At 44.6% G+C, this 17,114-nt stretch overlaps 1 protein-coding gene and 1 long non-coding RNA gene across 3 annotated transcripts in view; one reads left to right on the top strand and one right to left on the bottom strand.

Moving 5' to 3' along the window:
- The window catches only part of SP3 (Sp3 transcription factor), a 24,922-nt gene extending 14,472 nt beyond the window's left edge, over positions 1 to 10,450 (bottom strand). Inside the window, exons 1-3 of one of the 2 annotated variants that reach the window (XM_033167927.1) lie at positions 10,324 to 10,450; positions 9,655 to 9,824; positions 9,269 to 9,373 (exon numbers count right to left, since the gene is read on the bottom strand). In XM_033167927.1, the coding sequence (XP_033023818.1) occupies positions 9,269 to 9,373; positions 9,655 to 9,824; positions 10,324 to 10,330 (282 nt within the window). In that variant the 5' untranslated portion in view covers positions 10,331 to 10,450. Of the gene's footprint in view, positions 1 to 9,268; positions 9,374 to 9,654; positions 9,835 to 10,323 lie in introns of those variants that run through there. The other variant, XM_033167917.1, reaches the window with a different exon arrangement.
- On the top strand, positions 9,046 to 17,114 carry LOC117057132. Its single transcript, XR_004427789.1, has 2 exons — positions 9,046 to 9,335; positions 15,781 to 17,114. It is a non-coding gene; the product is annotated as an uncharacterized LOC117057132 (long non-coding RNA).

The raw sequence follows: 17,114 nt of genomic DNA, 5'->3' as shown, positions 1-17,114 counted from the left end.
CAGCTGTACTGTGACTGCAGTTAGGGAGCTGGGGAAGGTTCATGTCAGGGAGACTATGGATTCACAGGCCTGTCCATTTCCAACAGGTTGATGAGAGAAGAAAACCTACACACCATTTACTATACAGTCGTAATTTGGAAGTCAAACGGAATCCATTCCGGAAGTCCGTTCAACTTCCAAAATTTTCGGGAACCAAGGTGCAGCCAATCAGAACCCGCGTCACACGTTCAGGTTCCAAAGAAAATTTGCAAACCGGAACACTCACTTCTGGGTTTGCGGCATTCGGGAGCCAAGGCGTTTGACTTCCGAGGTACGAATGTATACGTTTACAATTTACTATATACATTTCTGGATGAAATGTAGTTCTATTTTTAGAAAGCAAAATGCGGCACCTTCTGTGCCCTGGCTGGCCCAAGCCCCGCAAGGCAGTTTTTCTGTCACAGACTCTTTCCTTCCACCCAACCACACCACTCACCAAGATTGCTTTGCCCAATGTTTCATGAAGAACATGTGCTGATCAGCACTAGAAGGTGGTAATAATTCATTTTGGAGATTATGGAAAAGGAGTATTAAATTAATTTGTGACAGACAGAAAGCATTTACCACGTGCTATCATTTCGGCTTGAAAGATACTCAACCTTCTCTACTTAAACAGCAGCAGTGAGGCAACAACAGAACACTTTCCCAAGTATCCCCGCAGCATTGTGGAATGTTGTGCTGGCTTGGATCCTAGCTGATCAGATGTCTTAAATCATCTTAGCTGCTTTTCTTGTCTTCCCAATGCACGCTTTAGAAGTTAAGGAGGTTTGAGATAATACAATCAAACTGTTTGATTGCAAAATCAAAAAAAGTTTAGGCAAAGTAATAGCGAAGGAAAAAACAAACAAGTTTAGCACAAAAGATCTAAAGCTTAGTTACACTGCTACAGCATCCTAATAAATAGCTGCTGTATTCATTAGAATGCAAAGTGCTCCAAGAGCAGATTCAGAAGCAGCAGCAGCTGCAGCTCAACCACTGAAGTGCTTCGAAAGACAGGGTTTTTTCCCCCAGTTGCGGCACCTACCCTAATGCCTTGCTGAGTGAGGTCCATCAGGCCCTATTGCGGCACTGCTTCAAAAGGCGGGTGAAGACCTGACATTTTTTTTTAAGGCCTCTGGTTAATTGTGAACTTTTAGATGGCTCAGTTATTTTTGTGCTGTTAAGATTCGTTAAAATAGTTTGCACATTGTTAATATTAATTTTAGTGAATATGGAAGGGAGGTAAGGTTTCATTCTGTTTCTACTGGAGAAATAGGTGAGATAGAATTGTTTAAAAGGATGTCGTAGAAAACAGAGGATGCTAAATTTTCAAAGGCCCAAGTCTCCACTGTAACGAACACATTACAGTTCACATTACAAACGATCCATTTCAGATCATTTTCCGAAGAGGATTGGCAATGGGCAAGACTGGAAATAATAACAAACCATTTCTGGTCTTAGCCATCTGCCACATACTTTTATTTCTTTAAATTCAGTATGCTTCTTATCCTCAGCCCCGTCAGAAGGCGGGCTTTTTTTTATATTCTTCATGCACCGACAACGAAAGTCAAGAAAAGGACATGCACTTTAACAGTGAATCTGCTTTCTCTCTCTCTCTCTCTCTTGTGCTCCTTGCAAGATTTAAAACATCTTAGGGACACCCTGTGCTCCAAGGAGCAGAATGGCACTTCCTTGCACTAAGCAGCAGCCATAACGCAATGGTTTCATCATAGCTAAGCAAAGCTGCAGAGTGCTGTGATTTCAGAACACTCCAGCTAGTCACACATCTTCCAAGACTCCTCGGATCTTCTCAAGTGTCTTTAATGCCCCATCAAGCATCGGATATGGCTACCAACCCACTGTATCTTAAAAGTCTGAAATGTCTCAATATTTTTCAGCAGATGAATAAACAAGGAATCAGTTCTCACAAACGTCAGATACAAGTCCCAAGGAATTCCTGTCGCAAAGGATCTGGCCGCGTGCCTCTTACCCAGGCATAGGCAAACTCCGCCCTCCAGATGTTTTGGGACTACAACTCCCATCATCCCTAGCTAAGAGGAACAGTGGTCAGGGATGATGGGAATCGCAGTCTCAAAACATCTGGAGGGCAGAGTTTGCCTATGCCTGCTCTTACCAATCTCAGTGTTCTAATGAATTATTTTCCAAAAGTCAACGTATAAAATAATGGAAAAGAACCAGTCGGTCAGGGACAGGTATCTACACCAAAGCATTTTGCTGCCACTTCTGAACACAAGGAATTGCCTTCGTTCCAACTACTAGTTAAACAAACTAGGATGAATCCACGCCTTGACATCCTGGTTTTCTTTCAACTAACTAGTCCTCAAAGATCAGAACCTGGTGTGGTCAAAGGTGGATCTGAAAGCTTTCATTCTTCTCCTCTTCTCATGTGAAGGAAGACAGAGGAGTGTGTGAACCTGGGAGTCACCACAGCATGTTCAGGCAAACATCTGTACCAAGCCAGTAAAAGTAATTTGTTTATGTTAACCTCAGTTAATTTGGAAGGATTAAAAGTGCAACTGGACTTTGTTCGTGCATCTTTTTAAGCGGTGGAGCGATAAGAAAAAATAACTTCAAAACGAAAAGTGAGAAGCCATTCTTTTTGGAAATTAAGTTTTGAAAACTTATTTCTAGATATTTTATAGTTTAAACAGCTTCTAAACAAATTGGTTCTACGGTGCTAAACAACTTTTGTCTATTTCAGACCAACCACCAAAACATGAATAACTATTTTCAAGCCAAATTCAAGAGTTTCAGCTGTATTAATAATATTTTAAAACTCTCAGATTCCCCCCCCCAAAAAAAAATTATTTTTCAAGGATTAATTAAACCATTGGTCTTACAATGAGATGAAAAGCACTCCCTACATTTACACAGTAAGTACTTGGGGTTATGTTTACACTACAAGCAACTCTCATTTTGCGCAGGGGTTATGTTCCGGACCCCAGTGTGCATCGGCAGGGCCTTCATAAGGTGTTCCTTTCCGCCCCTTTGGGGACGTTTTAGTGATGTTTTCAGGTCAATTCTGGGTTCAGTGCTGTACACGCATGATCACATGTAAATCGGTTGTTGCCTGTACTCCTATTTCTGATTCCTAAGCCTACCAGAGATACCAGCAGTCAGATTTAAGTTACCTACAGCTCCTTATGACAATATGTAATTAAAATGCCTACATATTGCCACTATATAATTGAGACATGCAGATAGTATTGAATTTTTAAAGTGCGCTGTAAACATCATTAGATTTAACCTCAATACTGAATATATTTAATTAGAAGTAAATCCCATCAAGTTAAACAGAACTTAACTTCCTGGTTAAGTGTTCTTCAAATCACAAGCACAGGGAGCTATTTATATAAACATATTAGTTTTTCATATAGTTATAGTATACAAATGCTACACCAGTACACTTATAATATTTCCAGTTCAAAAAGATATAGTCTTTCCCCCTAACATCAACAAGTCCTACTTCTGAAGATAATTCAGTTTCAGAAACATAAAATTGATTTCTAAAACTTCGCTGATGTTTTTATTGCTACAATCGCTCAAGCTTTTGCTTACATTTTCAGTGGAACATTAGTCCAACAAACAGGAGGGCAGCCTACCCAATTACAGCAAAAAGCTTATCACGGGTTTCAAGAAAGGGCTACGCACCTATGTAAAAGCTGGCATTTATTACAGAGTGAAGCAGTTCTATATTGATGTAAGATCTGTATTACACCTTCTATAATTTGGGAACCTGCGAGGCATTTCGAGAATTATTGGGAAATCCCCTGCTCCCGATTGTGCAATAGCACAAGACTGCTAAGCTTCGGGGCAGTAGGAATACTCTGGTGCAAAACCTCATACAGCATTATTACTGATGCTCAGGGACCAAGTGAGCAGGAGGCTCAATGTTCATCAAGTCTTGAAACACGAGCAAAAAGTGCCTTCCCTTCGCCACATGAGCTTTTTTCTCCCTCATTCCAGATACTTTAAACCGCAGAGCCTCAAGCAACTTAGAACATTGATAATTATGACCAAGAAATTGTTTCCCCCCTTGTCTTAGTTAACCCACCCACCCTGACACAAAATAATCCTTTTAGCTTATTGCATCCTAGGCGACGGGGGAAGTGAAGCTGCAAGATTCACACCTCACAGCAAGTATTTCCTGACTGCAATTCCTTTCCCCTCATACTAACCTTTTTTCTTTTGGGAAGTCCCCACAGAGCATGTAGAAACTCTTACCTTGTCTCTTTATGGATCCTTCTTCTGTACCCTACTAGGTGCCCTGGGGCACCCAGTTTGCTATTAGAAGGAATAAGGTGGGGTCGAGATGAGGAATTTGGAAATCCCCTTTCAGCTTTCATCTAGCCCTGTACCTCAGCAGTTTACCACCACAGTGCAATGCAATTTTTCTATTGCACTGGTGAGCAGGAAGCTAGGCTGCATGGCAAATACATGCCATGAGGCACATGTTCCCTGCCTCCAACTGCCTCATCCAGTTAAGATTTTTTTTTAATGTTTGATGTCTTACTGTGTTTTAATTTGTTGAAAGCTGCCCAGAGTGGCTGGGGTAACCCAGTCAGATGGATGGCCTATACATTTATTATTATTATTAATTTGTTCTAGATTCAGGTAGGTAGCCGTGTTGATCTGACGCAGTCGAAATATATATATTAAAAATTGTCCAGTAGCACCTTAGAGACCAACTAAGTTTGTTCTTGGTATTAGTTTTCGTGTGCATGCATCTGAAGAAGTGTGCATGCACACGAAAGCTTATACCAAGAACAAACTTAATTGGTCTCTAATGTGTTACTGGACAATTTTTTAATATATTTATTTGTTGATGTTTTTACACTATTATATGTTAGCGGCTCAAATGGGCCAATTCTGTCCCCTCCTTCCTATCACCCTCACCCCAATTCAGCTGACACCCACAACACAATTTCAGTCCTGCTTATCTTGGCTGTTTCATTTCCATCCCTCCTTTAAATGTACAAAACCATTTGGTTCAGCAGATCTGGAAAGTCCTGCAAATATGCACAAGCCAGAACACTGTTTGTGGATGTTGCCATATCACACTGCCAATCTGATAGGAATGGGACCACTAAGTTCACCATGGGGGAAAAAAGTAGAACTACAGTCAGGAACACCTAAGAGTGCTGTTTGGTGATCAGTTCTGTTATTTACGCACCTTCTGAAAGCTCCTCTTGCTGTGTTATGTACTGCTCAGGAACAGGGATGGCCGTCAGCCCCAAACCTGAACTCTTAACACGGGAGGTGAGTTGGTTTCTGGAGAAAGACTCATTTCTTCCTTACTCAATGCTATGTCTCCATGTAGCACAGAGGGAAGGTTTACGACGTGGGGCACATACTCCCCACCCGTTATCCCTACCCACTTCTGAGATGCTATATGTTGTTCCAAACTCAGATAGCTTCTGCTCTCCTAGTTACCACCCTCAGCATGACTAACCATGTTTTGGGGGGTTTATTTACAACCTTGTATTGTTGTGAATAGCCAAGGAAACCCCTAAGCATGCGGAAACCCCTACTATGCGTGTGAATTGCTGCCAAATATTTAGGCGCAGGGCAACAAAGTTCAGTATTCGGAAGGATGGTAGTGATGCAATCCAGGGGGAATCAGTAGAGATCCTAGAGGTTCAAAAAGGTTGTATTCTTTTTGCAGAACTGGCAGAGACACCTACGTGGAGATAATGTTTAGAATGGGACAATAATTTGGGCTTGCTATATTTGCTATTGTTTGACCAATTCAGATACAGCAACTGGCCTTGTTCGCATGCCACATTAAACCACCGTTTAAAACAAAGTGCAGTTAATATCAATACTCTCTCATTCCTGGTGCCATGCCAGAGATAAGCCAGAGTCTTGGGCTGGCATGCCATCTAAACCACTAGGAACAAACAAGGTTTGTCCTTGGTTTTGGGAAAACAAACCATAAAAGCAATTTCAGATGATGCAACAAATCAGACTTTGCTTGTTTTGTCTGTGGTGCATACGCAGCACCAGGAGAGAAATACCATGGGAACTTTTGAGTCGCAGGCACCAGCATATTTCCCTTTCACATTAAATCATAACTTGTTTTCAACTATTGTGATGGGTTAACTAGGAATCAGAAGTGATCGCATGAGGAGGGAGCACCATTTCAAATCCTGTTCACAATGGCCGAACTGCTGTGATACCTGAACTAGACTAATTAAATGGCCCAGTAAGTCAGGGAAGGAAATATTAGCATTATATCTGCGGCAAAATTCTAAATTCTGGAAGACAATTCTCATAATTTAACTTCCTGTTAAATATCTGGTTTGGCTAGACTATAGTCTAATCCAAAAATCAACTTTGCAAGTTACTAGGGTGAAGTCTAAAGTAAACTAAATTTAGGAATGCAAATATTGTGACTTGATCCTCGCTGCATTGGAAAGTTTGATAAGAAGTTGGACATGCATAATTTAAATCTTAATCTTAAAAGGCTTGGGGGAAACCCAGTTCCTTTTTCCAATTATTATAAATGCTGACAATTATTTTTAGTGACATCTCATTGTGGATCAGAGATTTGTGGTAGATGGCTTGCTTTCTTATCTGAGTGTGTAAGCATGTGTTTGCAATTTCCTTCCCATTCACAGGAGAATTCATTGATACCAGAGATGAGACATAAAGATGAGATCGTTTTGTTGCTATTTAGTTAGCACTTTCACTTGCAATTATTCATTCCATTAAGGAACATTCCATTAAATGCCATTAAGGAAGTATCTACTCTAGAAGATGGAAGATTCCTTTCAGGAAAATTCATGCCAAAGCTTCTTTTCTCCAACTATTTTCATCTACTGCCATTATTTATATATTTGATATGTAGAAATACCATCAGAATTACCAGTCTCAGAATTACTAATATTATTAAAAGCACGAGAGAATGCCATGTGTGATCAGTTACATCCTGGATTAGCTATAGTTGGAGAATGGCACACTGAGAGAAATGGTTAGAAAAAGGGGTGGGAACCATCAGTCTACAGTCTGGATCTGAGGCCTCTCCTCTTTGGCCCTGCCTACCCCCAGATGGAAATTAGGCTAAGAAAAAAGCTCCCAATGGTGCCAAACTACCATTCAGAGTAAAAAGGGGTATTCCTTCCCCATTTTTGGCTTTGGCCACGACATACTGTCAATAAATGGTACCCAACCAATTACCACCAAGGGAATCTGACACTCAGCATAAAAAGGATGACCACCACTGATTTAAACCATTTATGCCAACATATAAATATTTGCAGGGAACCATAACATTTTGTGGAAAGGTCTTTCTCATTTGTGCTCTCTTTTTCACTCTCCTTTTTTTCCTGTCACCATCTCACATGCCTGCTTCTTGCCTGCCCACATTTCCTGTACCCAATTCCCTTTTAAAATCTCACCCCATTTATAAGGCTAAACCATTATCAAAATAAGTGTTTAACGTTACCTGCATGCCATTTTAGATCCTATTTTAATAAGCTTATTGTAGGATGGAGAATCTCACCAATGTGAAAACCTTGCTTCAGGCTCTCTGAGAACCCGAGACTACATTGCTGCATTATTTTTCCTTTGCGTCACACATTTGGAAGGACACAGATGAGCAAGTTAAAATTTGGCTCTATTCCAGGCTCTGACACAAACTCACTGAGGCTGTGGACAAGTGATTAGCTTCAACTACATCATAGCTTCCTGGTGTGCAATGAAGATAATAAATACTTTTCGTTCTGCTGTGTGAGGCTAAATTCCTTAATCCACTCACATGGCTTTTAAATGCCACTGAAATTGACAGGGCTCATAAGCACTCCAAGGGGCCACAGAAGCATACATTAAAATTAAGAAGTGACCATCAAATGCCAAATGACCTGGTTCAAGTTATCTAAGATGACACTGGAACAGTGTATGACTGAGTCCTGCTGAATTCAAAGGGGCTTATGCACAAGTATGCAAAGGACGAATCCAAACAGTCACTGAAGCTAATGAAGCTTCTCTCATTCTACACACATACAGAAATGCCTCTATTCCTCTCCACCACAATACTCATCTCCTATTCACACCATAAACACTTAACACTATATTGAGAGCAACGAGGAAGTCACAGAAAAGGTGAAGGTTTTCATTCTGCATGGAACATACAGTTCCCTATATCACCCACATACAGACGGATTCGAAAATTAAAGAGAGTACCCATTTCTAGCAAACCCATGGAATAAAATCTGAAAGGCTAATGTAAAATGCCGAATCATTCCACTGCTTAAAACTTGCATTTCAATTACCCCCCTTCAAACCTGCTCCTTTTTAACAGTAAAGCACTGACACGTTGTTTTCGGTCACATCCTATTCCTACTAGGCTTCTCTAAAAACTAGTGAGGGTATTTACAGGGCGGATAACACACAAGAAAGCAGGAGTGGTGGTGGTTTGAGTGTCAAAACTTCCCGTTTTTACACACACACACCAACAACTGATCTGCAGTGCACTAACTGCACCCAGAAACAGCGTTCAAAACAGCTTGCTTCCGCTTCGCTGCCTTTTCTTTTCTCCCCCCCCCCCCCATTCCCTCCAACCAGCCATTTTGCCCTTAAAGTGCCTTCTCGCTTCCTCCTCTCCTTCAACCCAGCCTACATTTTGTGCTGCTGCTGCTGCGGGGTTCCGGGGTGACAGCTGACATTCAGGAGCAGGAAGGGGTGGGGGGGTGGATGATGGCTCACGTTTTTTGAATGGTGGGGGGTGGAAAGCCCAGATAGACCTCCCTTTGCCTTCGGGTGGGGAGGAGGAGGAGGAGGAGGGGTGAGCGGGAGAAACCAAAGCTTCCCGCCTCTCTGCCTGCCTTCCCAACACCCCACCTCCCAAAACCTGCGCCGCCGCCGCCGCCCCGTCAAGCCCCGTTTAAAGATGTAACGAGAGGCGCCGCGGCATTAGAGGCTCGAGGGGATGTCCCGGTGCCGCCTCCTCCTCCTCCTCCTCCTCCTTCCTCCCCCCCACCCACCCCAGGGAGCCCGCCCGCCCGCCCGCCCGGCTCCTCCCGGAGAGGCAGGGGGAGCTCGGGGACCCCCTCTCCCCGGCAGGTCGGCCTTGCGATCGTCCCTCCCCCGGGCGGGCGGGCAGTGCTCTGCGGTGTCTCTCCGCGTCCCTCCCCCCGGGCGGGCGGTCGGTCTGCGGCGTCTCTCCCTCTCTCTCTCCCCCCCCCCCTTCTCCGGCAGGCCGTGCGAGCGCGGCGGGGCGGGCACTTACCGCTCCGGCAGGCGGAGAAGCGTCGTCGTCGTCGTCCTCCGGCGACGGCGGCCCGATCTTACTGCAGGTAGCCGCCAACAGCGCCAGCGGCGACGGCTGGGTGTCCTGGGGTGGGGTGGGGTTGGGGGGGGGAAGCGGGAGACAGACGGGCGGGGGAGAGGTCGGTTAGCGCGGGGCGCGTCTCGTCGATTCCCCCTTCCCTCAGCCAGCGCAGCAAAAAAGCAGCGGCGCCGCAGCCACCGAAACCCCGCGCTCGCGACGTGTCACCGCCGGGGGGTGGGGGGGGGAGGGGAAAAGGGTTCCGGGCCCGACAGGCGCCTTTGCCTGCTGCTGCTGCTGCTGCTGGCTGCTTCACCCTCCCTTCCTCCCTCTCTCCGTCCTCTCACCTGCGGGGTGCCGGACTCGTCGGAGGCGTCGGCCGAAGCGGCTGCAGAGCCGCCGTTCCCGTGCTGCAGATATTCGCCGTGGGTGCCGCCGCCGCTGTTGCTGCCGCCGCCGCCGCTGCTGTCCACGTCCAAGGCAGCCATTTCCTCTTGTTTCACGGGCTTCTCGGGAGCTGCGCGCATAACGGAGGGGGGGGGGAGTAGTTGGAGGGGGGTTAGGAAAAAAAGATACCCCGGGTTGTTTGGTGGTGTGGGTGCGGGGGGGGGTAGTTGGAAGGAGAAGTTGGGCGGTGGGGGGGGGCGGAAAAGAATCGGTCGGAGGGGGGAGGGGAGGAGAGTCACTGGCGGGCGCGCTCGCCCCCTCCCTTCCCCATCACCCCGGCGCTCGCTCGCTCGCTCGCTCCCTCCCGCGCAAGGCGAGCCCGCCCTGCTTTCCCTCCGCTCCCCTCCCTCTGTTCCCTCCTCCTCCTCCTCCTCCTCCTCCCTCCCTCCGCGCCGCTGCCGCCGTCCCTGCTGCCCCTGCCCCTCTTTTCTCCCTCCTCCCCCTGGCTCTGCTCCTCCTGCTCAGCCAGTGCCGCTCCAGCCACACTCGCAGGCAGACACGCGCGGCGGTGGCGCCGGACGAGCAGCAATCGCGGCGGCTTCCCCCCAACAACAGGGCCCCGTACGTACCGGTCATGGCGGGAGGACGAGCGAGCGGCGACCAGAGCGACTTGGCAGGCGAGGAGGGAGGGGAGGAAGGAAGGAAAAGCGCTGGCTGGCCCGGCTGGTCTCTAGCGCGCAGGCCCCGCTGGCGGCCGCCGCCGATGCTACGGCTAGGCAGCCGCCGCTGCTGCTGTCTCCACCGCCGGGGACATGCTTATTGTGCGCGCGGGGTTGAAGCGGCGGCGGCGGCGGCGAAGGTTCTGCTGGTGGTGGTGGTGGTGGAGGAGGAGGAGGCGGCGGCCTGGCTCTCACTCCGGGGTCCCCCCCCCCACTTGTTTTGATTGACGGTGCGAGGAAGCCGAAAGGTGGAGCTTGGAGCAAAAGGGAAGAGGGGGCCCGGCCGACACCGCCAGTACCACCACTACTACCGCCGCCTTGCGCGCGCGCGCCCGCCCGCCCTGCGAGCTGGCCCGGAACTCCCGCCTTCCCCCCTCCACTTTACTCTCGCGGCTTTCCAGCCAGCTCATTGGCTGCGGCGCCGCGCGGCCCGCGCTCTCACTGGCCCGCGCCGCTTGTCGCTCAGCCCGCTTGCGGGAGCGGCCCCCCGCTCCCCTCCTCCCTTGCCGAGGTGGCTTCCTGTTTGCCAGGGTTTGTGTGAGAGACAATGAGCGAGGCCTTGCTCGGGTGGGCTCGGGCTGAGGGGGGGTGGGGAGGAGAGCCAGGCCGTGGCGGCCGCCTAAATCAAGCAAGGCCCGGCGGTTGGAAGGGAGAGAGGCCCTGAGGCAGCCGCGTCAGGGTTGTTGTGGCTGTTGGCCTTTTCCCTCAAGAGAGAGCTTTTTATAAAGCGCTTGAGGCCTGCCCGCCTGCACAGCGGTTCTCTCCCCGCGTCGTTCGGGGCGCGCAGACGGGCCTGCTCGATTTCCGTGGGAGACTCGGCGGGGTTTGAAATCTCCCTCGTTCCGGCTGCCACTCAGCGTTTTGTGACAGCGGCTCTAGGGAAGAGGAGGAGGAAAAGTTGGAGGCTGCGCTTATGAACCGAAAACAAAACCACCCCCTCCAAAATAAAAAAAATTAAATCACCCTAGTTAAAATGTCGGCGCTCTGCGGGCCAATCAGGCCTCGCTTACGAATGTTTTGAAGGCCCTGAAGTGGCAGACCCGGGCCTTGTGCCTACGTGTTAATTTCATCTGTTTAACTTTTTTCTAGAAGCGGGTTTTTTTTTTTTTAAGTATTGCAAGCCTTAGTTCCCACGAGCTAAAACGACATTGATTTCCAGTATTTGATCTCTGGTTAAGAGAGTTTTGAACATGGATGGGGCTTCGTCTTGGCGAATGATGAGCTTAGTAAAACACTTTTGAGTTTTAAAATTATAAATAGTTGAGCATCTCTTAATTTCTCTCTAGGTGCTTTTAAATAATCAGCTTTTACATTGCTTACTGTGAGTTCATAGAGCAACATTAAAAAAATACCGCTTAAAGCACAAAAGCAGTAATCCACATTTCTCAGTGGCAAAACTCCCGTGATTATAATGGTTCTGAATTGTTTCCCTGAAGAAAGCAATTCCATCTCCCACTGAGATCAATGGAGAAATATCCATTGATTTAATTCGAATGGATTGGGCACTAATCCTCAAGCATTTCTTGAATTAGGATCTGTATAAATTTGTCAAAATTACATGGGTCTTTTTAGATGTGTATTGGATTTTTGTTATTGATATGTGTCACACCAAAATGCACTTCAACTATAAATAGCATAAGGATTGTTTTATATATTTTTGTGTAGATCCCTTGTTAAGTTTGAGGTTGGCTTGAAGGCAGTGTTGAACTCTTGAAGACGTGTTCTGATACTGTCCATGTTTGCTAAGAATTAACTGATACTGTTAAGTGGTGCTTACTTTCTAGTAAGTGTACTCACAAGATTCCAGCAGCTATTTTACTTTGGGGTGGGGGACTAAGTAATCTGTGGTTAGTTCAGGTCTTTTTGACATTTTAGTGAAAAGCATTTAGTGAGCATAATAACTGACACAGCACATGACGGGAATAAGTTGGATGAAACACAGTCTGTTTGTTAGGCGTGGAAATTGCCAGGATTTGGTCATTATGTTCTAATTGCAGGTACAATAGACCAATATATATGAGACTTCCTCCTTTTCTATGTCTATTTGTGGCTGGTCAAGAACGGATGTAGTTCATGTTATCAAATGGTGTGCAGTTATAAAACTCATCAAAGCAGAAAAAAATTCTGTTTCAGTTTTGGATTACTTTCAGTTAAGGCAAGGGAATAGTTATGAATTCATCAATATTTAAAATATTGCACACAGTATTTTCATTTTAAAGCACAAATGAGTTTCCCCCTTATTTTGGTTCTGGGCGCAAGAAAGCTGAAAGAGGAGGCTTGCAGCAGAAGAGGGAGATCTGGCTTGACAGCACCATCACCACAACTACCTCCACCTTGCTCAGACTTCCCACCACCCATTAGTGTTCCTAGACACTCATTGGCTCCAGTGCTCTGTGGCCTAGACACTTTCTGCCTCAAGCAGGAAACCATGTAAATGAATAATGTGAGGTTTCTTGTACCCCTGAACATACTACATTAACCCATGATCCTGACTTAATATTGTAAACATGAAAATTAATATTGATTTATGAGACATTTTGGGCAACTAATGTGAAAGTAGCTGTTGGGCACTGTTGACAGAACTCCAGTTCATCAGTGAAAGGGGACTGTGGACACACACAGCTTCAGGGGTTATATGTAGTAACTACTCTCAGCAGAGGGAACACAGAAATCCAAAGCTTGCAACCAATTCAAAACACTGAAAATCTTTCCAAAAAAGGCTGGTCTTGTTAATATGGTGAACTGCCATTAAGGAAGCAGCAAGGCAGGCCTTGGGAGGGATCAGTTCAAGCCACAGCAGCGAGAAAGGCCTTTTATCCCAACCAGATGTATTTTCAGGAGACGGAAAAGGGCTTCCATTGGTAGTTCTCTATATGTTTGAAAGGTTGTGTGGGAGAAGATGGTCCTTCAGATAGCATGTTCCCAAACAGTAACTGTTAATTGATGTTTTTACAATCTTTGAAACTGCCAAGAAAAATATTGTCCCTGGAATATATAAATAACTGTAAGCAAACAGTGTCATGCCCCAGTTTGTTCTTTTAGATAGAACTTATTCAGGTTTGATAAAAGGTCATGGATTCAATTTTAATGAAGAGTGAGAGTGGATTTGAATATGTCTGTTTGTATTATGTTTTCTAGGGGACACTATATATACAGTGGACCCTCCAGATACAAATTAAATTCGTTCTGGGGGTCCGTACTTAACCTGAAAAGTCCGTAATGAGGTGCCTCTTCTGCGCGCACACACACGACGCGATAGAGCGCTTCTGCGCATGCGCGCGTGGCGAAACCCGAAAGTATACACTTCCAGGTTTGCTGCATATGCAACCCAAAAGTTACATATCCAGAGCGGTACATAACTCAAGGGTCCACTGTGTGTATGTGGACTGTATGTATGTATGTATGTATGTATGTATATGTATATATATGTTTAGTCATGCCCAACTCTTCGTGACCCCATGAACCAGAGCACGTCAGGCACTACTGTCTTCTACTGCCTCCTGCAGTTTGGTCAAACTCATGTTGGTAGCTTTGAGAACACTGTCCAACCACCTCGTCCTCTGTCGTCCTCTTCTCCTTGTGCCCTCAATCTTTCCCAACATCAGGGCCTTTTCCAGGGAGTCTTCTCTTCCCATGAGGTGGCCAAAGTATTGGAGCCTCAGCTTCAGGATCTGTTCTTCCAGTGAGCATACAGGGCTGATTTCCTTATTTCTGGGGGACACTTAATATTATATATATGTGTGTGTTAAGTGTCCTCCAGAAAGCATAATACGTACAAAGAGACATATTCAAACACACACACACACACTCAAAATATCTGATTAAATGGAAAATGGCTTTAATATTTTTTTGTAAATTGCCTGTGATCTATCTTGTTAATGTTTTGAGCATAGTGCCTTTCTGACTGCAAATCTGTCTGTGCTACTGTGCAATGGTATTGTGTTACACACCACATAGATGAAACTGTCAAACTTGTGTTTTGAATACATTTTCAGGATTTGATGAGTAGGGCTTTTCAAATTGGGTTGAGACACTGCATGTCTGGTGCATGCATACTCGTTCAACGCAGGAGCAACAGTTTTCAAAGGTTGCTTATAGTCATACACGCTCTATATATGTATAATGTTGAGAACCACAGTCATTTGCGGATATCAAACAAACACCAAAGAACAAATTAAACTCCAGATCAGAGAAAAGGTCCAACAATGACATGAAAGCAGAGTTCAGTTTTTATTTAACCAAGTGAACCCTAGGCCTAGCCTGTGCTGTGGTATAGAATAATATGGAGCCATTAAAACACTTAAGCTTTAAGAGCAGCTTTCAGTACAGTGATGTCACTGGCAATTCACGGTATCGGTTTCATAGGTATTTTTACAGCCATCCCTATAGTAAAGTTTCATTGTGGTTTACATGAAAAGAGGCCAATGGCTCATTTAGTCCAGCATCCTGTTTTCACAGTGGCAAACCAGATGCATGTGGAAAGCATGCAAGCAGGACCTGAACACAGCAACACTCTGCCCACTCATGACTAAAGGCAACGAGTATTCAGAGGTGGAACACAGCTATTGTGGCTATGATAAGCTTTATCCTCCATGAATTTGTCTAATTCTCTTTTAAAGCCATCCAAGTTGGTGGCTCCCCATTTATAGAATGCTCTCCCCAGGGAAATTCTGCTAGTGCCTTTATTATACACCTTTAGGTGCCAGGCTAAAACGTTCCTCTTCAACCTGGCTGATTAATACCCAATGCCATTTTAAATGTGTTTGAGGAGGGGAGGGGCGTTCATTGGTTTGTGTTTTTAATTTTCTTGTTTTTATTATGTATTTTGTATTATGTTGTGAACCGTCCTAAGATGAAGGTGGATATACAGATTTAATAAATGAAATAAAAATAACTGCTTTGGTAGTATTTATAAATCTTTATAAATATTGTATGTTTGTGTCAGTTGCAGAATAACAAAAGAATTTGATTTTTTTAAAAATAGGAATGGTTTGGTAGTATGTTAGGTGATAATGAAAGCTGAATAGTAAAGCAATGTCACCAGTTAAATGGGACAAAGGTCTGAAATCTAGTCCTTAGAGTGGAGAATTCATCAGCCAGGCTGAACCTCCCTTCCCCCCTCAAAAAATTAACGAAAATTAGCTAGGTGGAAAAGGATAGCAGACATTTTCCCTTATCAAAGACCCAGTAAGATGTTTTTGATAACTCAAGTGGAAGTATTTGTGATAAAGGAACCCATATTGTTTGACATTAAACAAGTTGGCACTGCTAGATCCCCCAACATTTTTAAAAAAAGCTTTTATGGGTTATTGTGAATATATTTTATTTGAAATGTTTGTAATTTTTTATTTTTGTACTTTTTTACAGTGGCGTATAATGTATGCAAATCTCCCAGCAGCCAAACAGTGCTAACCCCTGTACTGAAAGTAGTTCCAAGGGCTCCGCCAGAAAGAGGAGATGAGAAGACTTGATGCATGGCCTGTGTATATTAGGTGGTGAACAGTATAAGGATACCAGAAGTGCCTTTCACATAGACTTGTGGAATAAAATGAATGAAGAGTCAAGCACTGGAGCACACTGTATAAATATGGAATTCGTATAAGAACGTGGATTGGGATAGTAGTCCAAAAGGTAATGTATTTTCACAAAATATGCAAGGCTGCCTTTGCACCTAGAAGAAAGCTGCGACAAGGTGTACCTAGGAACAAAAAAGAAGACAAAATGATAGTGCCTTGTGCTGAGCGATGCAACAAAATTGCCATAGTCCATCACCACTGGCTGTATCAAGAACCAGATGTGATGTCCTTCACAATAAAAATGTATGTGTATTTAAGGCGCAAGGAACCCAAGTCGTGGCAATATTGTCTATATATCACCAAGTGATTAACTCCAGATACAGCAGAGGTTCCACAAATGTTTTTCAAGCACATTCATTGTGCTGCATTTGGTTGAAAGACCCAATAATATTGGAGGGTTTTCTAAAATACTCTCAGGTTTCTTACGGGCTTTGTTCATGGAACAAAATTAGCCACACAAAAAAGGTTTCCAAACAAGCAACAAGTGGAAGTTTTCTTGAAACAGCCACTTCCTGGGGTGTCGGTGATAAATAGTTATTCAACAGGGTTGCAATGTGTTTGCATGCTATTCTGTTTACTGAAGCGGGGTTGATGTGACAAACAAGCATTGACAAACAAAATAATTCAGAAGAACCCAAGGCCCTATGCAAACATATAATGTGGCTCTGAAATGCTCCTGTTAAGGGCTTTTGAAATGACTGTGATGATCCAAACATATTATAACATGGACATCACTGGTGTTCTCCATCATTACTGGGAAGCAAATATTTCAGGTTCAAGTTTAAAACACTATTTTAGAGGTCTGGTAAGAATTTTATTATCTTGACAGAAACAGATTAGTTGACTCAGATACCCCTATATTCAGAGATCAAAAACAGCAAAAGAAAACATATTTTTCAACTAGCAAAAATTTTCTCCCAAGTTTTGGGGTGTGTCACCTTGGCCCAATATACTCTCCACACTTTTAAGGTATTAAAACAACTTTCAAAACCTCCTTATCCTTTTGCTCAAAACAAGTACAAGCTGGAAGCTATTTGAGTGCACAAGTCAGAGATCCCTACCACTTTGTATTGATATTACTGCTTGATACATTCTACTCAATAAAATTATATTTTTATATTTACA

Source organism: Lacerta agilis, chromosome 1, assembly GCF_009819535.1.
Source record: "Lacerta agilis isolate rLacAgi1 chromosome 1, rLacAgi1.pri, whole genome shotgun sequence".
Lineage (NCBI taxonomy): Eukaryota > Metazoa > Chordata > Lepidosauria > Squamata > Lacertidae > Lacerta > Lacerta agilis.
The sequence above is the reverse complement of the archived record's forward strand: the minus strand, read 5'-3'. Positions and strand labels throughout refer to the sequence as shown.